The following is a 25,791-nucleotide window of genomic DNA, read 5'->3' on the forward strand; positions in this document are numbered from 1 at the left end:
GGTGCCTTCCAGACTCAGATATCAGCTAGGTGCCTAAAGGCCAAGGGGATGAGTTTGAGACCTTTGTCCCCATTACAAAGACCCAATCTATCTTGACCTGATCTCTCTAATTTAACAGTCTGTTCCCACACATGTAATGTGCCTCTCTCAGTCTTTACTTCTTAATGGTCTCTCTCTCTTTCACACTTCCATCTCTGTAATTTCTCTTGTTTTAGAATATTCCCAGTTTGCCCTAAGCTCACACCATTGTGACTTTCTTACCTGAACTATTAGCTTCATCTATCCTAATTCCTTCCTGCTATGTCCATTTGGGATAAAGCATATTCTTCCAGTGTTTTTAAAGCACTGTACACATCAATATATCTGTATATATTCTCACAATTACTTCTTTGCAATTTCAAATAATACTGCGTCTAATTCTCTTATGTTATTCAGTTTCCCCGAGATTCTTATTTCTATTTACCTAGTGCTGTAGAACAATGTGTTGGTCAGAAAGCTTTGTACTATAATTGAGTAACAAATTATTGTTTTTTCTTACGTGTTCAGTGAACTGGTTTTGCAGATCTTTCAGCTCAATTCATTATGATCAAATGAAGAAGCATTTGTTTCAATAAGATTTTAATCTCTATGACTATCTTTTGCATCAGTGACTTTTCATTGTTAATTGCTTTCTTGTCCTCCATTAAGGTGTTCTTGTAACTGTTTCATCTAAACTAAGCTCCATTTACATATACAATTTGAAAAGAGCCTTTTCTACTTGTAATATAACTACTGTTGCCGTATTAATCCAGCAGTATGATTTTTTTTGTGGATTTTTCTCCCTTAATGCTGAAAAAAACTGTATAGAATCACTTTTCTAGAATCACATTTTAGAGATGTTCCAATTTCCTCCCAGATACATCATCAGAATACAGTATATAATTTTATTATTTTATAGCATCAATTAAAAACACCAGGACAACTCATCTGTGCTGGATACCTGCAAGTGAATTACCAGTAATATTAATGACTAAAAAGAATACACACTGAATGGAGCACACCCTGAAAATCTCATACACACCCTACTGAAAATGATTTGATTATACCTTTTGAACCTGTGACTACTTTAAGCCCCATAAATGACATGGGAAACACTGACTTCAAACAACAACTTTAAATGTGCCCCCAATTTTACATGTTGGAATAATCAAATCAGTGGGTGAATAGAAGGGGCACTATCCTTTTCAAAAATCAATCAGTTGTGAATTTATTATTTTAACACAGCTGACAGAGAACATACAGAAGGAATTCAGTAATGAAAAGCATTTGGGGGTTTTGACAGGCCTTGGCTGAAATGAAGTCCTTTGAGACCAGCGTTTGGAGGCAGAGGTGAAAGTAGAAATTGGTTTACCTGAAGATCTCTGTATACGGAAACTAAATTTTCAAGGGAGACTGCCTGCCAGTGTCAAGGCTTATCTTTTGACACATTCAGCCAGAAATCTATCAAAATCTGGAAACTTCTTGACTTTTCATTGTAACTTCTGTGTGTGTGATTTTCTACACAAAACTTGTGTAGTTACTGAAAGTTTCTCAGAATTCTTGTGCTAATGTTGTAAGTGGTCAAAACTACAAATAGTTTTTATGTAGGTATTCTATGCTCAACTCTAAGCATAAACTACTTTTAAAATAGCTCATTCTGATATTAACATTGACTATACAAGTAATTGGATTTTGCAACTTATGCATTTATTAGTTTTCACAATAATTTAGTCCATTTCTCTCTGAAAAAAATAAAAAGCAAAAAAAACCCAACTTTGATTAATGAAATATTATTGCTCCTTAGACCTATATGGTATTTACTTAGACAATTTTAAATGTAAAATAGTATTTTTCACTTGTGTTAGAAATGCATGGCCAATGTAGATAGACATGAGTGAGGTAGATTGTGTTCCTTCTTCTGTCTCATTAATACAGCTCTTCACTAAGGTCTGCTCAATAGCAGCTGTGTAACGGGATGTCAGAAACATAATTTGAAGCCTCCAAACTATACAGTGTAACTGAGAGTTGATAGTGATTTGCAGAACTTTTATTGCCTAGTAAGTTATTGCCTAAGGGAAAAATCTAGCTAAATTTTCATAGTCAGCTCATGGGTTAAGGAGGTCTGAGCATGTTTCTTTGAGCATGTAAGTTTAAGCACAGTGGGAAGTAGTTTATATTGTAAACTTTTTCATGCATCTCATGTAGTACACCCGAAACAGTGGGACCTTTATCCCTTACTGGGGTTGACAGAGGTTGCAAGAAGATGGCTCAGAAACAGTAATAATAATTGCACAGAAAAAGAATATGAAGACACTTCTGGTTATTTTAGAGTCATTCTATCCATGCATGCTGCTATATGTAACATGCAAAAAAATATATCTTATATAATTTTGTATTTTATTTTTAACTGTATCTTACCTAGTAACTGAAATCTGTGTGATAAAATTGTCTGTGTTCTAGGAATTTTTCCCTGGCACCCAGAGCATGCATAGAATTGCACCATTATAAAATAATCCTTTCTTGTGGTCATGCTCATGTATCTTTGGAAATCAGATTACTATTTATATATTTATTTACACATGCAGTATTTACTGGCTCAAAAACTCAGCCAAGTGTACTTGGGGCACTGGAGGCAGAGCCAAGTCTTGAGGCTCTCAAAGCTGAGTCACACTAGATGGCACAGTGATGCACCATATTCATCCGTAACTGTGCAAACAGAAGATATTACTTGCATTTGAAAGTATTAGCAACAAAGCATGTTAACTCTCATGCTATCACCAGAATGCATTGTGTTAGCTTTTGAATACATAAAATGTAAGAAAAATATTTAAATAAACCATAACCTCCTATCAGAGGTTGGAACTGCAAGAGTGTTCAGCAAGAGCTAAAGATAGACAAAAAGTAAAAGATACAATCTATAGTAAGGAGTAGCAGATGAGTCACATTCAGGACAAATAGATTTTCATGAAAATGCTGTGACATTTATTTGCAATATTAAAAATTCAAATGCAAGTGTTTAATATGTCTCTTACACATCAGCTCTTTCTGCAGTTCTGGGACTTATGCAGTTTTGCCCTTAGTCATTTGGGGATTGCTTTTGCATCCACTTTGATCACATTGTGCTTCTGCAATATTCCCAGCAGTTATCCTAAGAACTCTGATAACTGAATCTTGTTTCATCTGCTGTAGAAAATATAATATCAGGAAGGGAACTCTCAAATAAACTGCAGATGAGGGGAAAAAAAAAAAATAAAAATGCTTACTAGCACCTTTAATGTAAACATTGGTACTTATTAGGATTTTGCCAAACCTCTCAAAAATTGTAGCATGAATATATAGAATTCACAGCCAGTATCAAACTTTTTCTTTTCTACACAATGCAAAGCATTTATCATTCTGGTATCACAAGGGAAAGAAAACAATGCCAATTCACAAATAAAACCTCTCATGATTTAATATTGTTGTTTTGTCCCCTGCGATCCTAGAATGATAAATATTGTAACTTCTTTTGTCAGTATCAGAAACACTTTCATATCTGGAATAAAGGCTCATTCATTATATTCATATTGTGTTTTTTTCCCAAATTGTTTTTTCCAAGCTGTTTCAGTATACATTGTACCAGTAATATTATGCCATCTTTCTTGTGGTCATTCCAAAGCTTCACAAATACCTCTGATGCTACCAGTGTCATTTCTATTTATTATCATTTTTCTTCTTATTATTATTATTAATATTCTTTAGGGTTTCAGAGGTCTCACTGTTGCTTGGGACCTTATTACAAGGTGCGATGTACAAACATCTACCTAATCTAACCTAAAGAATTACACATGACATACAACTGACCATGGAGTGTGGTCCTCTGGGCAGCCCACAAACACAGTTTTTAGTCTGTTACCTTTTTCCCCAAAGGACGAGGGAAGGGACAACCCCACAGAGAGGACAACCCTTTTTTCAATGGACTTTCTACTATTTGTGCCTGAGTAGATGCTGTGGGAGGTCAATGCCTATAAAATTTACACAGAACACATTAGTCACCCCAGGTGAAATATCTGAAGTTCCATTCTCATCTCACATAGCCAAATACAATCTGTAATGTTTTTGCCTAGTCTTAAAGTCTTTCAGTAACTCAAAACATATGTTGATTTCAGAATGTTTCTCCAAAAGTTGTTGCCTTTTGCAAGTAATTTCAATACTCTAAATGTAAATGAATTATTTTCAGGGGGATTGCACAACTTTGCAATAAATAAAAGTGCCTTATATTTATAAAAGACCTGTCCTGACGTCAGTGTGATACCAAACAACCTCTCATTGAATGATGGCATTAGGAAACACAGTCATTGCACAAAGCCTAGGAAAATAAGCATATCAGTCTATTAGCATGTATTTGTTAATTTGTGTGTAGCACTTTGAAAATGATAAGCTCAGTATTTTAATGCTATTTTTCTTCCCTGGACACTGCTCTTGTCTTCATATCTGAACCACTAAGGAAAAGATAGTAAAAAATGGTTTTGTTAAAAAAACTCTAAAATAGAACTTGAAAGATCTATTATTTCAAAGAAATCTGAAAAGTCAACTTTGTTTAAGTCAGGGTTTTAATTTTGGGGGCCATATTTCTCCTACCAAGCCTTAGGTCTCTATATGGTTACACACTTATTGCACCAAAGAATTCTTCATGTCTGGATCAGATGGAACTGCTGGTATTCCAGGTGAAAATGCAAAGACTATAACCTGACTTCATCCCAGATGGAGTGCCCAGTTGTCTAAATTCATGAGCATATGCATCTTCAACTGAGCATAGCAGCAATGTACCTCAACCTAAAGTCTGTCTTCCTGTAAGAGCCTCCTAGCCTCCTCTTGAAATCCATCCTGTTGGGTATGGTGAGGTCTGAAACCACACTTCCTCAGCCCCTGCAGACCTTCAGCAGCTTCATGGATGTCTCTCACTGGCACAAATGATAGCTGTATTATTGATAGCTGTATTATATTCCACACAATATATATACACAATATATATACATATATTTATTTATATATTTCCATCCCTTTTGCAGCATGAACAGAGAAAGTAGTTGAACACATAAAAGATGAAAAGTTGCAGAAAAAAATGTGTACTAGTTAGCACACAGTTTTTAAATTCTTGAAAGAAAATATTGTTTTTAAAGCACCTATGGGGCTCGAATAATGAAATAAGGCTGGCTGTATTTAGATTATTAACAATCTTCTCCATCACTCTTAAAGAAATATTTAGATCATAGTTCAAACATGAACAGTTATTTTTATCTCTCTTTGTAAATAGTAGATTTTTCTTGGAAAAGAATTTCTCACTAAAATGAGAAGTCAGAAGGACAAATAATAGAAATGATTGTTAAGATGCAGGCAGTTTTTAAAACCTGCCATACCTCTACCTCCTTACACTATTACAATCCAGAGAGATGAAAGTATGTGGAAGGAAATTAGAAAAATCCGAGTAACTATCAGATGCACAAAGAGAATTCCTGATTATTCAAAGTCTAGTTATAGAAAAACAAGTACTTTGTAAAGGCAGTTAAATAGTGGGGTGACTCACAACTAATGAAACAAGAAGCAAAAGAACAGAAAATGAAGAGATGAAGAGCTGTTTGGAGGGAAGGCAATGAAAAATAGTATAGGGAAAAGCCAGGAATCCTATATATTCCATTGTCCTTATATTGAATGCTTGTCCAGACAAGATAGAACAGACATATCCAACACAAACACTCTTGCATCTGAACACAAACCTTGTAGAAGTTTCAAGAAGCCCCTCTCATCTCTGACCTGTCTGAGAGATAATTAGCATTATAAAATCTCACACATTGCCAAATCCCATTCTCACAACCCTTTTTCCCCTTACCTTTTAAGATAGAAGCAAGGTGTGGTGTGCTATGTACCATTTCAATTCTTTGCACCCAAGGTTGTGGCAAGCTTTTGGAACTAGTCCGAAGCAGGAAACAAGCTTTTCATTATCACTGTCTTTTCTATTCTTTATGAAAATTATTGTTTGCTTATAGTTGCTTCAGAGTCTCAAGTGTATGGTGTCTAATGGTATTGCTTTAAAGTTTTATATTTTATCTTTATAACTTAGGATAATTATTTATAGTTGCAAATTGTAATGTAGCAGTATTATGGGAAACAGAATGCTGGATTGCATTGCAAAGGGAAGAGCAGATTCAGGGTTTATTGCATTATCATATTATAGAAGGCACTTCAGAGGCTACAGAAGAAAGCAACTCAAATTGTAGCACTTCTCAGAAGCTGGGATAGTACAAAGCAGATTTCATTCACAACACACTCTTGTGTCATCATCACTGTATATACAGCCATTAAAGTATAATTGAAATATAGAAGATCAGGAAATGAGAGATGAAGCCAAGTTTTCCACATGTGATCAAAAAGCATATGGGAAAAAATACAGGGCGAAAAGGTCTGCAGTTCAATAGAAAGTAGAAGACAACATAATTTCTGCTTTTAAAAAACAGATGGGAGATTTAGATAAAATGAAGTGAGGGAATTCTAATGTCCTGCTGAAGGTTTATTTCTCCTTCATCACATAGTAAAAAGTTTTTGAAAATACACAAATGAAAAATATCTCTTAATCACATCCTGGAAATACAAACTAGCAGGGCACTTTATACAGTGCTTCACTTTTAGATGAAAATAACATGAAGAACAATGCACAGAATTGCTCTAAATTTTGCCTGTTGTCACAAAGAATGATTCTGGCATTGGAAAGGCCTAACCAGAAAGTCACCCTTGCCACATCATCTTTACCCTGGTTTCATTTCTGCCACTTCTTAGTCCCATGGTAGTCCCATGGTTAGTGATGAGGAAGGGCAGCTGTAGAAACTCTTCAGTACCTGTTTCATTTACATTGACATCTTCTGGGAGCTGACTTTGCTAGGAAACTGGCTTTATGAGAACTTCTGGATTGTTATCTTTCACCCAATTTCTACCTTTTATTTTCAAATCCAGCTAGTTGCAAAAGTCTTGTTCAATAAAAAATGAGTGAGAAACTTTACCTTGTTTGTTGGATAAAGTGGTGGTGTGCAGGAATTTTTCAAATGAAAAAAAAGTTATCATTTTGTAATATTTGTACCATAATATGGTATATATATTTCAAATTTTATAATAGGATTGGTAAATGAGACAATGAGTGCTACTTGTCATCTGTTGGAGTGTGAGTACACATAGAGCTAGGTAACCGTCCCTGTCTCCTGCCAGTTTTCTGTTTTTTTCTCTCCCAGCTAGGAAGGATGCCTAGGGAACATAATATATTTTCAGTGATGCACAATCATAGTATTAGTATCTCACCGTTTCGGGCATTTGCTCTATCTGCATGTGTCATGCAAATAGAGACTGTGCTCTGCTACTATCATTTTACTGATATTTATCTATATTGACTGTTTAGAGCCAATGGTATGTAATAAATTGCAAACAGACTGTTTGAAATGGAATATTTTTCTCCATACATTTTGATAATAACCAGGTCTATGTGTGTCATTTTGCTTGTTGAAGTTATAATATGGTGCATTCAGTACACTGTAGAAGATTCAGGAAGAATAAATCAGTAGCCATATAGCCTACCTGTATATACTAGAGTCCCCTTCAGAATTATTCATTATTCTCTCTCAGCACTGTGCAGGAATCTGATAGAGCAATTTCTATGATTGATTTATTTATTTATTTATTTATTTATTTATTTATTTATTTATTTGCATTTTTATTGGCTGAGCTTTTTTTTTTCAGATTTTACCAAGATTTTCTGCTTACTTCTGAAGCTTCTTTATACTTGGGCATTAATAGGTACCAAACTTAGAAGCAACCTTGTGTTAGAGATGCTAGGGATGTTGTCATGTTAGTAATATTCCAAAATATGTTTCAAAATTCTGGGCACACTTTCTGTCCTGTTGACTTAATTCTATGTTACATTCCCAAGATCGTTTGTTTTGTCACAGTGACTGCTGGCTATGGAGCTGGGGATGTACTGAATGTCGAGTTGTAGAAATCAGCAGAATACTGAAAAACTGGCTTTGTTATTTGGCCAAAACCAAATTATAAGCCAAACAGTGGTTAGAGCAATGATATATTGCAGCAGGATGTTGGCAATGGAAAACAAGTCCAGTACTTTGTCAGCCTTGGAAAGCAAAACTTATGAGAGAATTCATTATGGGAAAAGCACTGCAGATAGCATACCTACTTCTGATTAATCTTTTGAGAGTCCTTTTGAATTTCTGGTGAACTGTAATCATTTGTTTGTATGAACGTATTCATCACTTTCTGGTTTAAATAATTTTTTTGACAGTGGAAAATATAACAGCATCTGCAAAATAAAGGTGCCAGAATGAGAAACAACAACACACAGCATCTTTGAGGATTACAACTCCGATCTTCTTCCTTAAAAGTAAATGATAATGTAAATAGTATTGTATTATCTCTGGTGGGAGTAGAATTGGCCCCTGTTGGGCCCTTGAACCTATTGTCTTTATGGTTGTGTGTTTTGTTTTGGGGAGAGGAGAGGTCTGATATCGGAGCAATAAACTGCACAGCAGAGGAATGGCAGTGAGAGAAATAGAGTGTAAGAGTAGTAAAGCTGCAAATCTAAAAATATTTGTTATCACCCAGATGGAACATTAGGGAGGTATTCACAAAAACTGAATTACACCTGGCGAGGTTAATCACCCCAGATTTCCTCTACAGACATGAAGAGGTCTGCTTTAAATCACCTTCTGCAAGTAAGGCCTCTCTGGAGGGAAGCAAACCCCACTGAATCTCTCTGCCTTGTCTCCATTTGACTATTCCCTGATTGTTCAGTCATGCCTAAAACTTCTCTCTTTTTCGCAGATACTCACATTTACACAGGTTTTCTGATCAGTTAATTGCCTGAAATGATAGTTCAGCACTGTATTCTCTAGTGTACCCTGTGATACAAATGGTAAATCTTTGTCTCACAGGTGTTCATCCTATTCAGGATGTTTAGTAAGGCTTTAGCTTTCATCACAGTGGTTAAACTGTCCAACTTGCATGAGTGGATTTGGTTTAAAAAGCTTTAAAAATGTAACTGAAACTTACAGATTTTTAGAGTTTTCATACCTTTACCTTTGGCATGCAGGATCCTATTCAAAGGAGATGGCTGAAGGTAGAGACAAAGTAAAATAATGCTGTATGAGTAAACTTGGGTGTACTGGTCTGGAGGAGGCTTTAGCAATCCAAATGTGTCTCATTGCTATGGTGAGGTTCATAAACTAACCCCATCTGTGATACTAACTTCTAAACAAAACCAATTAGAATTTCATTTGTATTTATCCAGGTATAGCTAAAAGCGAGTGAAAATATTGCTTCTTTGGTACTTTAAGTATATCTTTTTCCCTTCTACAGCAATGGGTTTACAAGACCAAATTAGATTCTGGCATGATTAATGCATCTCACCAAATTCTTGCAGAGTAGAAAATTAGTTTATAGTGATTTTCTTGAAAACAAATTAAACCGGTGCACAACATCACAAGAATAGAGATGTTTTTCATAACATATGGATAAACCATTCAGTGGAAAGAAGATGTAATCAAACTGAAAATTTAGTAGTTTTTTGTGAAAAAAAAAAAAAAAAAAAATCTGAATGTTTTAAATATTACTGTCTGTTATGGAAACCTGTGTAATTACATGCATTTTAATGCATGATGTGTAAACATGCAGTGGCAGTGCATTAAGGAGTTAATTGGCAGGAAGTTTGCACATGTTCTAAGCAGATTATTCTTTTTAACTGTTTTTAATAGTCATCAGTTAAAACACAACCCCTCTTATTTTCCTAGAAACTTAAAATAACAATTTGTGTAACAGGTGATTTTCCATTCATGTATTTAAATTACAGATTTCTGAAAATGTATCCAATAAAATTTGCTTTTTACCCCTAAAATGTAAACATATTTTGCTACTGACGTGCCTGTTTGAGATTCTAAATTATATTCTAGAAATGCAAGACAGAGAAAGCCTCATAACATGCAAAATTATTTATGCAGTAATTATTGTTTTTTTCTTAATGTAAAAAATATTATTTACGAAGAAAAATTTCCATTATTTTATATAAAATTAGCCATGTTGAGAAAAGCAATGGAATAGTTAAGAGCATTCGCAGATTTATGTAATCACTATTTGTAGTCAAAGGTCCAAGAATTATAAAGGGAATAAAATAATGGTCTAACAACAGATTACTTGTCTGTAACTAGTGCCAAGGTAAAACACCTTAGAGAAAAACATTAAGCAACTTTAATTCTCTTAGCTCTGCTATTCTGTGAGAAGAATATACTTACTGACTAAATTTGATGCCTGCTTTATTAATTGAAATTTAGTACTGATAAGTATTTCAGCTTTAGGAGCTATTACTCAACTGGTCTAAATTTAACTATTCCCCAAGCATATTTTAATATCTACAGTGAGTCAATAAGAGGTTTTGAGACAAACATTTTATCTTCAGACTCAGCAGTCAACTACAATTATTTTTCCCCCCCAGTCTTTGGAGTCAGTCATATTCTTAATATTACTGATAAATCTGTGACAAGCTTTACCAGGAAGTCCCAGAGAATAAGGTCCAAGAAATATATAACTAGTACTCTTTTTTTTTTTTTTTTTTTTTTTTTTTTTTTTTTTTTTTAAACCATCACAGCTTAGCTATCCTTTTCAAATTTAAAGATAGTTTCTGGCAAAATAATGTATCAGAAATCTAAAAAGTATTGGTGGTTCCATTTCCTATTTCCTTTGTAGAAAATGCATGTATTTGACTTCATTGAAAGTCCCTGTTCTATACAGTTGGATTTGCATTACACATCACAACAGGTTATGTTACCCTAAGCTTCATTTACAAACCTACTTTATGTAGTTTATTCTTCATTCCCACAAGATTTTCCATTTCTTTGTGTTCAGTTCTTATTCCACTATTTTCCCTCAACTCTGTTAATGGCACCATTACCCTTGCTGTCCCTCAGGTCTTGCCCAAGCATTCTTGCCCACTATGGTTCCTTTGCTTCCCCACAACCAGACTGATACGATGGCCTTGCTGAATGCTGCTGCTGCTGCAGCCTCTCTAAAACACTATCTTCCCTCTGCATCTGCAAAACCAAAGCCCTTGTTCAGGATCTCTGCATCTTACTTCTGAATAACTGCCACATTCAGCATATGCTATCTTAACCACATTTATTTCAGATCATTTTCTTGACTAGTTGGTTTATCACAAAATTAATTTTTAGTAGCTCCATGGACTTCCTTTTCCTATTGCTTCAAATATCATTATTCATCTTCAAGACCCTTCGTTACTTATTATCTCTTGGGCAGTTCCAAATGAGAGTTCACTTCCCAGCTCGGTTTAGCCATGATCCTGATCTTTCTTTCCCACTTGTTTAGCATATTTTTGCATCCTTCTGCACTGCTTTCGCTGAGCCAGGCGCACAGTACTGATGATGCAGTCCAGCAAACTGCAATAATTTCATATTATTGTATTAAATTAATTATATTAATTTAATTAATACATTAAATTTCATTATATTAATTATAATCTTACGTTCTTTGATTTCAGGAAAGCAGGAGAGAAAAAACAGCTTTAAGCTAACCAACATGAGATTGCACCAGTCCCAACCTACCTCCATGGTGCCTCCAACATCTCACTACATTCCCTTTGTCACTACAGTATTTGCTTGCCCTGCTGAACAGAAAAGACCTACCCCAAAGTGCTTGGATAGCCATGAAAATTGGCGCAGATTACCCTAGCATACATGTACTCTGACCTTCCGGCTGTCCTTGGGAAGTTAGCATGCCCCTTGCCAATCCCCATCTGCCTGTAGCCAGAGACCAAACAGTGCATGCTGTCTCAGCCACTGGCTGGCTGGATAGTTTAAAGGCACCAGACATTGCACAGACCTGCGTTACAAACTAAACTAGAAATATCTCACACTGAAAAGGAAGGGAAAACTGCCTGACCGTACACAAAAAATCACTAGCAGCCTCTCAGAACACAAATATTTCACACAAATATGTAGGGCCATTTCCTTTTCAAAATGAGAAAAATTGGGAAAGGCTGAACATTTCATAAAAGATCCTTTATTGTATAGTCTGCATTTCCCACAAACTGACAGCAAGCAATTTATAAGTCTATTCTGGGAATACGAGTTTCCTAGCCCCTCATAGATAGCTGTTATTGCTAAATACCAAGGGTATAATGCAAAAGAGCATGACATCTCCTCTCTCCTAGTGTGTGTCTATTTAATTCCACACTATCATTATTTAGTTTATTATTGTTATGGTTTAAGCTCTGTCTCATATTTTACTTATTTAATTAAGTTATATGCATAAGAAAAGAAAACTATACCTCCTGGTCTCCTGGCTGTCTTCCCATCTAGAAAAAACTATCACTGAAAAAGAAATGATGAGGTTACTTGCCCAAAGTAATTTCCTAGTTAGTTTAGTTTTTTAAATATATCTTTCTCATAGTAAGAGTAGTGTCAACTTAAAATACATATCCATGCACCAAACAGGAAGAGAGGCCCATAACAAGATTGTGATTTTGAGGTGCTGTCAGCTTGTCCTTAAAAAAAATAATAATAATAATAAATAAAAAAATAATAATAATAATAACATTTCAACATGAAAGGTAATGCAGATACTTACTCTTCTTGGCAGTTGCTTAAGACGGCTGTTCTCCATGACTAAGCCTGTGATTTCTGGATATTGTCTAGGCACACCTGCTAGAGAAGGACACTCAGATATACATGCAGGATTGGACCATTTTATGATATTAACTTTGCTCTGTCTTGACATACAGCTCCATGGTACCTCTGGCCATGCATGATGTTGAGTTTCAGATGATTCTTTTTTTCTTATCGAAAGTAGTTATTTAAGTATCAGATCTGTATGTGGTTAGGAGAAGATTTTGTGGATCACTCCTTTGAATCCAGAATTCTTCTCTTGGTTCCACCTGATGTGCCTTCTGTCTCCCCACATGACTTGCTCTACAGCACAGGTGTATGAGCATGTAGGACAAACATTCTGTTCTTTTTAGTTATGGAAACTAATCACAAGTTGGTCCATTTGAAAAAAAAATGGTTAATGAGAAAACAGGAAAAGTATAGGAAGTACCAGACAATCCTGAAAATTTTATCAAACAACTAAACTGAATAAGAATACACCTAGTGCAATGTTGTATAGAAAGTGAGAGAATTGTTTCAGTGGATATTCAGAAACACTTGCCAAGATCTTTTTGAAAGTTCTATTCCTCTGCCATTATAACCACTATAGCTACTGTATATGTTTCCTATAAAGTATAAATGCACACTGTCCTGGATTTTATCCACAAAGGTTATGGTGATCAAATTAAGAAGTAGATAATAAAAGACTGCATTTTTAATGAAGTATTTTTGTATATAAATATGTCATTTTTAAACATGCAATGTATGTGCTATGTATAAAAAAAGGTCTTTATAGACTTGAAATAATGATAACTTACAGACCTCATAAAAATTCTAATTTTATTGATATAAGCATGAACTTGTCTTCACTGTATGTGATGGTCATCTTCCTCAGACACTAGAGACTAATTCTCATGACTTTCTCAATATGTCTTCAAACTGTGTAGATCCACTTGTATGGATATTCATAGACGTTGCACCTTATAATATGAAAAGTGTTAAAATAACATATCCTTTGTAATAAAAGGACTAAGTCCACTATTAGTTGAGCATTGTACTGGAACAGATCTTCAAAGAATCAACAAAAAGACGTGATGCAAATAGTGCTGTGTGCTGAAGAATAAAGCTATTAAAGTAATGGTATATGGTTTACACAGGTCTTTTTTTATGCTTTAAGTCTCTCTGTATGGTAGCTGTCATTTTATTTTCATTGTTTAAGGTCACCTTAAGCAATTACAATAATATTGGTTAAAATATCAATTCTAATTGATCTGCATGAGCTGTAGTTATTTTACTGCCTTCAGCATTCTAAATTTTCTGATTGTGTGTGGCAATGAAAAAGTGTAAAATGTAATCAAGTGAAGACATCTATCCAATTGTTATCTCCAAATAATACATATTTAAGTTGAAAAAAAAAAAAAAAAACACACACACACAACATTTCCAATTACCTGCCAAACCACGAATCTGGGGTCATTCTTTGTTCCCTTACTTTTAACAAAATAATAGGAAGAACTCGATGTATTTCTCATTAAAATGAACAATAGAGGAGGAGAAAAGGGTTTTAAATATGCAAGACAGCATGTAGGACTAACTTTTTCAATGTTAGGGTTTTTTCTACTTTGAGAGATAGCGTAGCCTTACATCAGTACAAATGTAGCTGTATACAATCAGAGGAAAAGCATTTAAACATCCCAGCATGGGTATTTCCATTTAAATCTGATTACAGTGAAATAAAACTGTAGCTATTAAAGGTTTAGAAGAACTACAAATACAAGCAGTAAAAGAAGACAGTTAGTAAATGAGGTAGTAAAACATTTCAGCGGGGCAAACAGTTTATAGCACTCAGCCTTCCTGTAGCAGACTGTGCTATTCACTACAGACCCGTGCACTGTTCCCTGAACTGCACTTAAACCTGCAATTAACCTTTCACGCCTAATGAAGCTGTTTTGCTGGAAAATTAAAATATATAGTACTGCCTGTTTTTACAGAGACTGGGAGGAGAGCATCTCAAAATGAATGACTTTTTCCAATGCTTTTGTTCAAATGCAGAATTAAAGTGCTGTTTGTATATAAATCGGGAACATGCTTTTGAAGGCAATCTCATTTGATGTGCTGTATTTTATTCCTGTACTTATTAATTGTTTTGCATAATTGTATGAAAAATATAAAAAATTCACACACCAGTAATTTTATGATTAGACACTTACTTCCTGAGAATAAACTATTACCATTTAACTTCCATTAGGAAAGACAATAGTTCTGCTAAAGATAACCAAGTTTGTATTGCTTTCTCTGGTATTTTTCTCATTGTGGTTGCAATTATGTCTTACAAAAATAAACTTTCCACTTATGTATTTGACTGGGCTCACTTCTTAATGATCTTTCCATATATATACATAAAACAAGCTACAGATTGTTTTAGCTTCGCAGAACTAGGTCAGGTTATTTCTATAACATTTAGTAGAAAAACAAACTAAACTTAAAAATAGGACTGGTTCTGTAGGTAGGCTTGAATTTTGAGAAATTAGACTATTAAAGGTGACCCACTGATTCTGCTTGTGTCATGTTTACTTATTCCACTGTTCCTTTCTGCCACCTTACTTAAGAGTCAGAAGCAAGCAGAAACCACATACTAGTTCAGAAAATACCAGTTTGGTAAGTAGGATGTTTATCTGGCAGTGTTCAGGGAAGGCAGGTAAATGGAATAATTTATGAACAGGGGCAACAGATATAAAGTATTACAGGTTTTACAATTCCAACTTAATGACTATAAAAGTAGTCACATTTGTTGTTTAGATACAAAACCCGTAAAATAAAGGGAAAGTTTGTTGTTTTTCTTTTAATGAATATTTAAGCCACAGCATTTTTATCAATTTTGCTGTTATATTTTGATGCAAATTCTGCTTGCTTGCAGTGTCTGTGTATCAGCTTGACTTGGTAAATGAAATTCCTTTAGACCTCCAGTCTGAAATAATGAATTGTTCTCCCAGTTAATTGTATTGCTTTGATAACAAGGAACTATGCAGGGCTTAGAGAACATAATAAATGAATTTCATCAGATGATTTGTGTGACGTTTGAAAAATGATCTTCTAAGAGTGACCTGATTTTAATGGAACTCTAACAGCATGCCAGCATATCCTGGTATGCAGCATTAGATTTGAAGAAAATAGTTCTTCCTTTTTGTTAATTGTTATGTAAAGCGAGGCTAGCATCATGCATCCAAGCACATTTTAAATTATCTTATAAAAAAATTGAAAGTCTGTTTTCCTAATAATATTCATTCCATTTAGCATACTCTCTAAGCCTCGTTGTTAAAACCAGGATCATGTGTAAGCAAGCATTGTTTTGATTTTATCTTTGAATTTTCTATTACCAGATACAGCTGATAAAGGTGCCTTGAAGATTTCAAAAATTTCATCTATCAAAGTCCAATTTAAAGCATCACTGGCTCATGCCAGGAAATGTATGTGTATGTGAGAAAAAAGACTTAATTAATCTTGGCTCTTACATATCCTGAAATGCAGCCATGATTATTGTACTTAGCATTTTACATTATAGTGCTATGAATGTTCAAAAAGCTGTATGCACATTAGTTAATTGTTGCAACATTTTTGTGAAGTAAAGAATATAGTGTTACCATTTGCAATTGCATAAATTCTTCAGGATACTTGAGAGACTGTGATGTACTGGGGAGTATGAGAAGCAGCACAATCTTGGCCTATATTATGCGCATATTTAAATGTACTTTTGCAAATATAACTGTTTTATTGTGGCCGTGGTGGAGTATAACACATGAATGATGTGAATAGTCCTAATCCATTTAATTGAAATATCACCTGTGTGAATTAAAAACAAACAAACAAACAAACAAAACTACCATTGATTAAACATTTCAGTAACAATAAAATGATAGTAAATTCTTAAACTACTCATTTCCTAGGCATGCCTGTCTACGCCCTTTGTAATGCTGTGTTAAGTTTATAACAGGTTGTGAAATATTGACAATTTAACCACAGTTTGGAAGAGTTTGTGTGAGTTGACCACATTTAGAATTAATACAGTTCAACATCATCATGTTTCACTGTCTGTTCATAAGTCTATGCATTCTGGAAGTATATTTTCATATGTTTTTATTCATGGTAAATAATAACCTCTCGGGACAGGAAAGCACATATATTGAAAAGGGAAGTATTCAAGGGTACAGTTGTGTCCTAACTATGGTCTACATTTTGCCCTTACTTTCTGATATGCTAGCTTCATCTATTTCTAAATGCAGTGCATAAACATTTATTAAGAGAAAATCCATGTCAGATCGCTTCTGTTCCACATAACCAAGAAAATGGTGATAAGGAGAGGTGAAGCTGAGATCACGCAACGAATCCATAGGAAACTTACACAGAACATGGCTCTCCTGATTCCCAGTCTAGTCTACTAACTGCACTTTCTTCCTGTTTCTTCATTGTTAGCAGGTATCATTTCAGAAAGAGAGAACTTGGTTACCTACCTCTAAATTAAAGCTGATCTCTTCTGTGAAAGTATAAAAACTGCATGAAAGGTACCACCACACTGCTTTGGAAGTCTTCTCAGGAAAGCCGAGCATTAAATTCTGTTTTCCCTTTATTTATCTTACAGGTCTTGCAATTGCAAGTGCACTGATAGACATTTCACAACAAAAACCTGCGGATTGTAAAGATAAGAGTTCAGGAGTCAGAAATCGAAAACATCATCTTTCAACACGTCAAGGAACTTGTGTCTGAGATTCAACAACTTCAATTGTATATTCTGTAATGTTTTCTTTTTAAATGGCTTCCATTGAAAGCTATACTACAGCCTCAGTTTTTATGGAGGCAAATCTATGAATGAACATATAAGGTACTGTGCTCTGTTAGTCACACGGCCTACTATACCCCAAAGCAGAACAGACTTATGGTAGGTATATTTGATGAGCTTTAATGAAAAGAGTGGATTCTGATATCAACAATAGATTAAATAAAATACCTAGCATTCTTAATGCTGAACAAATCAGAGCAGGGAAAATCCTTCAGCAGAACTAGGAAAAATGTATGTTGTTTTGTAATGTAGAAGGAAATTGTATAATTGAAAATTAAGCAAATTCCAGGAAACTAAAGGACATTTTTGTATTGCTTAATGTAACAATGAGAATTGTAAAGTTCTTTCCTTGTAATCAGAATTAAGATGTCTTTCAAGTAAGCAGGAACTACAGAGGATCATTTGGATTTTGGTGTTTTTTTACCATTGCCCAAAATAGGTAGGCAACTTTTGAGTTTAGCATAGGTAGAATCTGAGAATACCACAAGTAATATTTAAAGGAAAATTCTATTAAAAAAAAAAAAATAAATTATTTCAAATTTATTTTTTTTTAAACTTGCAAAAGGTTCAGAAATGTAATCTGTGTTGCTACAGAGTGATGGTTGGGCTTTCATGTTTCTATTCCTAATACTCTTTTCAGAATTCGGACTGAGATATTTTACAAACAGCTCATGTGAGACTTCCATGCCAGGCAATTCATTAGCAAAATTGATTGAGCATGAGAAAGTTTCTTTTGTGATCAAGTTTGGCATTTTTTCCAAGAGAGTCTCCAAGATTGCAAGTCTAACTTGCTGTTACCCTACAATATATCTGCTCCCATTTCAATACCGAAATTTCTAGTATCTACAAATTATTCTGACCTTCAAACAGAAGAAATGAATCCCAGTCAGCACTTTGACCCTTGTTTAACAGCAAAGTATGGTTTTCTGATGGTGTTGATCTCCCAGCTGCAAAATTTCATCTCAGCATCACTATCAAAGCAACCCTGCAAACCAAACATTAAATAAGTATTTATAAATTCAAGTTGCTTTCAACAGTGGTTCTGAAATTCAACATCCAGTATGGATCCTCACACAATCAGTACTCAGCAACAACATGCAGACAAAAGAGTTTCCTTTTCACTGGACATTAGCCTTTTGGGGGCTAGGTCACCACCACAAATAACCTAGCAAACAGCTTTAATGACCCTCAGGCTTTTTATTTGCTCAAAATTCACAAATATACAAAAAAGTAAGAGTATGCTAGGGGTAGGTAGCAAACGTGTCATGTTCTAATTTATGCATTACACGTTGACAGCATTATAATATGAAAAAAGTAGTTTTGTATGAGCTTGTTGAAAGTGTAGTTTCTCAGCTACAAATTTGCCACCATGCTAGTACAGGAGACTGATACAGAGGTATAAATTCCTCGTGTAATGATAGACTTTTGGTAAATATGAAAGATATAAAAAGATAATTGATGTTTACTACTATATCTGTATTTTTCATGTTCTTTTTATTTCAGGAAAATGATGACATTTTACTGTTTATAGTTGACTACATAGTTACTTGCATGCCATGGTGGTGCAGTAGCAGTAATAAAGCCCTGTTGTGAGTTGTGTTTATTTCGTAATGCCATTCATACCTTGAAGTACTCAGCTAAATTAATTTGGGTGAGGACTAAGTGTAAAAATAACTATAAAAAGGAACGATTGTACAGTGTGTAGTTATATCTTATACAGAAATATTAGGTTGCATCTAACCATGACTGCTCTATTGTTTTGATAAATTATGCACTTATGAATTATGATATAATTATTTCTTATGCTGGCATGATTGCTTCAATATTTTCATATCTTAAAATAAGATTATTATCCTAAAATAATGTCATCACAATCTTGTGACTTTTATTGCCTATTCTGACCTCAATCTCTTATATCTTAAAATTTCAAAAACTCCTTCTTAAAGCTCCTATTGGGAACTTTCAATCAGTGCTATTTAATACAGTGAAAAAAAAGGTCTTTTTTAAACAACCCTTTCTGTTGGTTTTCAAGTTGATCTGTTCAAATGAATATAAGCCAGTAGAACTGGTTTATAGGATACATACATTTAAGAAAAGGAAAGAACCACTTGTCTGGAATATTTTCCAAGCTCTGTATTATCCTCAACCTAAACATTTCACATAAGAAATATACAGTGTGTGTTTTTTGAGTGTACTGGAAACCCTGTGCACAGAAAGACCATGTATTCTTGTAGAGCAGTTCTGACTGTACTCACAAAGGATTACTTTTCTGTATCTCAACTGGAGTTTTACAATTACTTGAAAAGCAGATATGAATTTAAAAGGGATTAAAATATTTTATTGCAACATTGGAGATGGGCAAATATTTTATTATGTTAACAGTAAAGAATGTTACTTTCTTGTATAAGAAAAGCATGTTTGTTATGGGATCATTCAGCATTTTCATTCACTCTGAGAATGTTTTTTCTTAATGTATCTTTCTTCTCCCAGGGTCCCTAATAATTGCATGCAAATTAGTAAACACATATAATAATAAAATAAATGGAGAGAAATAGTTATATAATGGCCAAACCTAAATACCAGAAAATTGCCAACAGACTTCAAACCAAAGCTTCAGAGTAACTGTTACCACTTTCTATTTTAAAGGTATAAGAATAGTATGATATGTCTGGTAGCAACATTCTGTCAGTGATTGGCAAGTCCTAGCTTTTTAATAATGACCTCTGTACATCAGATGAGATGTTTTATCAACTATCATATTATGACTGCTTCATGAGAAAGCCAATTTTGTTAAACCCTGCTTTCCAAGATTAACATTTGAACTCTTTCTTAGAGTCAGAAAATGTTGAATGGCCTGTTTTAACCCTAGTGTGATTTATGTTGGGCAAAAATACATGACTAAATGCTGTTCTGGAAAGTAAGCCCATAGTGAAGTTTTGATTGTCAGGATTCCACCCCCAGCCCTCTCAGCCCATTGATTCTGCTGAGGGAAATTCAGCAGCTATGACTGTTCAAAATTACTGTTCAAAATAGACTGTCCATGGTAGCATGGGCTTATCAGTCTTTCATTTCTTCTCTGTACATGTATATTTATAAAAAGTCCTGAAACTACTTAAATAAAATTTGTGCACATATAAATAACACACTAGAATACTTCCTTCATTCATTACATTCCCTTGAAATGTAATGGAATGTTAATGCACCTATACATAAAATAAATAAATAAGTAAAAGGTTATTTGTATGGTACCCCTATTAAAATTATATCTAAAAAGCTAAATTCTAGATATATTAATGCATGAAGATACCATTAATTGGGAATATTCAGATTAATCTGATTTAAAAGTTTTCATAGTTGACTGCTCTCTTTAAAATCCCCTCCGATCTTCCCAAGCCAGAATCTTTTGGACAAATTCACACTGAGACTTTGCATTTACTATGTGTAAAATCTGCAGAAATAATTGTTTTCTAAGTAATCTCATGCAGAGAGATGGAATCCCGATGGTAAGAATTTTAGTTTGAGATCACTTTAACTGGCATTCAGTCTTCATGCATAATAACTTTCATAGTATAAATTTAATTATAAAATCATTATGTATCTAATTATATTACCATTAAAAAAAAAAAAAAAGCATATGAAAGGTTTCTTGACAGTAAAAGAAAATTCTCTGTTAAAGGTAATTAACAATCTCTCTCTTTTCTAATGCAATGTTGTCCTATCTAGAATTCTTGACATTGCTGAAAAAAAAAAAAAATCAATAAAATAGTTTTTCAGTGTTTAAAGTGCAGAGTTAAAGCTGTAATTTACTGATTCTCTTGTCAGGTAGTTTCTAAAGTAAAGTATGAACTACTTAGTGATATTTTACATGCTTCTAATAAATATAGTTCCTCTGACAACAATAGCAAAATTCCCATTGCCTTACAGGTACCCGCAACTTCCCATATTGGTTTCAGCTGTGCTTGCTTGTTAAACACAGAGAACAAATCTCTCAAAAGCAGTCTTGCAGAATCTGGGCTTGAATAAATCAGAGCCATATCTTGTTTCATGTTCTCTGTATTTAATGTTATTTCACTTTCAAAATCCATACTTATATTTCTATATTACATGTGTAGCCACATAGCTACAGATATTTCTGATGTTGAAAATCAACATTTGTGTATTTATTTGAAATTCTAGTGGCCCCTTGAAATTCACTGTGAAGTCAAAAGGGGACTATTATTACCCTAGGCTTTAATTTGCCAATATTTCTTCAGTCGTGCTATTTGAAGCTCAGTCATGTTTAGGTAAAAAAAAAATTCTTTGCACCACTTCTGAAATATTCAAAAGTTTCTTCTTCTAAAATAAGTAAGCAAGGTTGTAAATGATGAACAAAGAGAGGGAAAAAAGTCTTTAAAACACACAGGAAGCATTTCTTTATGGAGTTACACAATCAGTTTCACAGCTGATCTAAATCAGAACATTTTCTTGGTTTCCTCTTATTCTCACGTATTGTATCAAATGGTCTGAAGACTTTAACTGAATCAGTGACTCTTTGTGTGTATGCTAGCGGTCATTTTTGCAGAAATGAAGCCTCAAATGTATTTATCCTTATGAGAGATGATACAGAACTTGGTTTAAAGTACTCCATAGGTAATGCTTCATAGGGTTATCAATTTGCTGTTAGTATTTTCAGGGACTCCAAGACTGAGTGTGGCACATGTATTTATTTTTCAGTCTATTTTTCTATAACAGCTTTTCAACGATAAATTAAGGCCAGAGTTATTACAGGAAGCTTATACGAATTTGGAGTTTGAGAAAATTGTTACTTATTTAACAATAACTGTTTACCTTTCTATTTGGGGGATGTTATCACCAAAACATTGCTTAGCTGTTGTGCAATTTTAGCAAAGGCTTTTTTCTGACATAGTTTTTGTTAGACAAGAAGCAAGAAAAAAATGACATGGAACTCTTCAAGCACACCTCTAGAAGATATTTGACCATCTTATTCTACCGAAGATCTGAGTTTCTTGTTAAACATTACTTTACAGGTATTTGCCAAAAATCATTATTATTGCACTATTTTTAGTGGTTAACATGAAGAACAAATTATTTTTCCCATGTGATGACTTAAAACTCTTTAAATATATTTGATTATAAAATATACTTAAAAAAAAAAAAAAAAAAAAAAAAACAACCATAGTTATAAAAAAATAATGCTTATTAGGATTATTACCATGGATGTTTTTTTGACAGAGCTCTACCCAAATTGTCTGCATCAGAATGCTTTCTCTCAGTAAGGAAATATGTTATTTTTCCTGTAAGTCCTCTCTTCTCTCCTCCCCACAGCACAAAAAGACAAATGGTCAGGTATAAAAATCTTTCTAAACATATTAATGTAGATGATTTTGTTTTTGCTACTAAATAGAACACTGGAATTTAGAAAATAATTTTTCCTGCTTCAGGTTTCCTAACTAAATACTTGGGAATGACAAAATTAACTTTACTAATGACATGGGAATATTGAAGATTAATTAATTAATGTTTAGAGAGTACTTGGTGCTCTTTAGTGCTCTAAAAATAACAGGCAAACAGGCACTATGAGCACTGAGTGTATTTTTGTTATTATGTTATTTAGTATCAGCTTTATTTAATAGTGCTAGATGTTATAGTTTTCTACACCCAAACTTGAAGCATAATTAATGTGGAGGAAAACAAAAAACAAAAATATTTTCTGGCTGTTCATACTGTTGAGGTCACTTTCCTTTTGTTGGTAAATTGTTGGTAAATTTGTGCTATTTACTAAACTACTTGGCTTACTGATATCTTTGGTTATTCAGCTTTCTCAGATGATTGATTTTTACCTTATTCTCCATTTTTCTACTTTAAGTATGTAGTCTTTGTACAACACCTCCTGATTCATTCACAGTTGCCCAGGACATAAGCTCTCAAAGGTGCTCCACTATTTTGATGTTCATTATAGTGTGAAAATGTTAGCGATTTACCATTTTAACCATGCTGAAGAGCACTGGGCATAATGCATTTCCATGCTTTAATCCCTCATTTATAATAAATGGGCCAGAGATTTTGCACTCTTCATGTTCCATCTTCCTCATTGGAAATAGTGAATGTGCATTTCTAAAAATTTTTTATGAAGTTATAAATCCTCCCAGTATAGTTGAAAGGCTATGATAGATAAGATTTCTTTAAAATCTTTTAGTTATGTGTATTCATTCTGATCGTAGTCTTATAGTCTTATCAAATATCTCATGAAAATATTTAATATTTGATAGAACCCTCTTCCAGAATCCCCATTGGTGTTGCTGAACTGTTCCTTCTTTGTTAAATTAAAAAAATGTACCTTTTTTGTAAAATTAAAAAAAAAAAAAAGTCTTCTGAGAGAGCTTTATAGAATTTAAGAAAGGCACCACACCAGGTTTTACATTCTATTTATGAAAACCACATTCCAATGCTCTGAAACGTTTTCAGATCTATGAAACCAATAAAATTACTCTGCACAGTCTTTATTTATCTCCTCCTGTTTTTAATACCTTAATGGCAACCATGGAAACACATGGCATAGAGCTATTCCCAAAGCAATTCTTGAATCTCTTCAGAACTGACTTCCACAAACAGCTCAGGTCCATCCCTCTAACTTTCTTTGTTGAAAATAAAATATTTTCATTGTTCAACAGGTTTTCAAGAAATTTATGCCCTTTCCTCTAAATTCAGATTTTCTTATCAGTGATCTCAGCCATTAATATTCCTTCTCTGCTCCATCCTTTCCACCATGCCTTTCAAATCAGTCTTTGGCTTATTCTGTTGGCATCTTCTTTTGATGCAATCTCATTGTGAATCCAATCCAGGTTCTGAAGACATGCAGTCCTTGCCACATGCTGATCCTGATTCCTTTCCAACTACTGCTGTCTCTGTTCTTAGAATTAGTGCTTTTAGTTTCTTCAGCAGTTCTCTTACCACATCTCCATCATCTTACACTTAGTATCAGCATCACCTGTTCACTTTATATAGATATCTTCAAAAGCTTCAAACCTGTCCTTTCCTGCTACTCATTGATTCCTGAACCTCTCAGACTTTGTAATTTTATTTGTAGCATATGTTCAAATTGACTCTTTGATTGTTCCCATTCCCCCACGTTACATTTTGGATTATTTTGGACTGTATGCCCTCAAAACATTCCATGTCCTCAGATTCTATCCTTTCCTTAGACATCTACTATTTTATCTTTCTCCATTACTTATTCAAGTGTTTCCCAAGCTTCTGAGCTCTTTTGAGAAGAAAAAGCCTTCAAATGCAAGCATTAATAACGTAATCTGACACAGATCAGGATTCAGGAACCTCCTAACGTGAGCAGGTGTGCTAAACCATTGCTACATTTCTATAGTACAGTAGATCTGGGAGTTGTTTTGTGCAGGAGGGACATCTTTTAAGAAAACAAAATATTTTAAGTAAATTAATCAGATAGCTGTATAGATGTTCTCATCTGTTTTTAACTTGACACCATTTTATATGGTTTGCCTTCCACTGTGCCTCTCCCTGTATTGTCAAATGGAAAGCATACAGCTTTATGCTCTCTTCACCACTAAGCCACTGATTTTTAGTGTATTTTATAAATTCATTTTTGAAAGGTGCTTTTAAAATTATGTGTCTCAATGGTAGCTCAAAATTGAAACATTGAGAATTTTTGATTTACCCTGTCTTTGCTCAAGGATCTGTTACAACAAGCTGCATTTGTTTTAAAAATTACCAGTCCAGAAGGAGTACTTTGGAACTCTGTTGGCTCTTGTATATAGTCTCTAACTTAAAGAGGATTTTTCTTTACGAGTGGATCAAGTAAAGGAAGAGAGATGTTGCTATTATTGGCACCATTACAGTGAATATGCAGAAATGTAGATTATTTCCTGAAGAATATCAGATTCTAACTTAAGTTACTTTCACACCTTTTGCAAGCTGGGCTCCTAACAGAATTGTTTCTACCTAGGAAAAGCTCTCTCTTATTCACATTGTTGCTGTTCTAACTGAGTAGTCTATCTCTGGATTTTGACATAAATAACCATAAGGGACTTGGACATAATTCAGACATCTGTGTTCAATACTTGAACCTGAAAACCATGCTCAGCTGTGTCAGGCAGCCAGAGTTACGGCTCTCTGTGTGGCTTGGTTGCCCCAGGCATATTGGAGCTGGGCAGTTCAGCAGCTAACCCTGATTCAGAAACAAAGTGTTTCACAACAGCCCAAACAGGGGATGTTCAATCTGGCGAG

At 34.1% G+C, this 25,791-nt stretch overlaps 1 protein-coding gene across 7 annotated transcripts in view; it reads left to right on the forward strand.

Annotated features, from left to right (window-relative positions):
• ATRNL1 (attractin like 1) overlaps nucleotides 1-20,683 on the forward strand; it is a 493,132-nt gene extending 472,449 nt beyond the window's left edge. For 4 of the 7 annotated variants that reach the window (XM_084525843.1, XM_084525838.1, XM_084525845.1 and 1 more), the window contains one exon: nucleotides 11,597-11,802. In XM_084525843.1, the coding sequence (XP_084381969.1) occupies nucleotides 11,597-11,787 (191 nt within the window). In that variant the 3' untranslated portion in view covers nucleotides 11,788-11,802. Of the gene's footprint in view, nucleotides 1-11,596; nucleotides 11,803-17,337 lie in introns of those variants that run through there. The other 3 variants (XM_084525844.1, XM_084525847.1, XM_084525839.1) reach the window with 1 other exon arrangement.
• The last annotated feature ends 5,108 nt before the right edge of the window (nucleotides 20,684-25,791 follow it).

This window comes from Aythya ferina (assembly GCF_964211825.1).
Source record: "Aythya ferina genome assembly, chromosome: 7".
Lineage (NCBI taxonomy): Eukaryota > Metazoa > Chordata > Aves > Anseriformes > Anatidae > Aythya > Aythya ferina.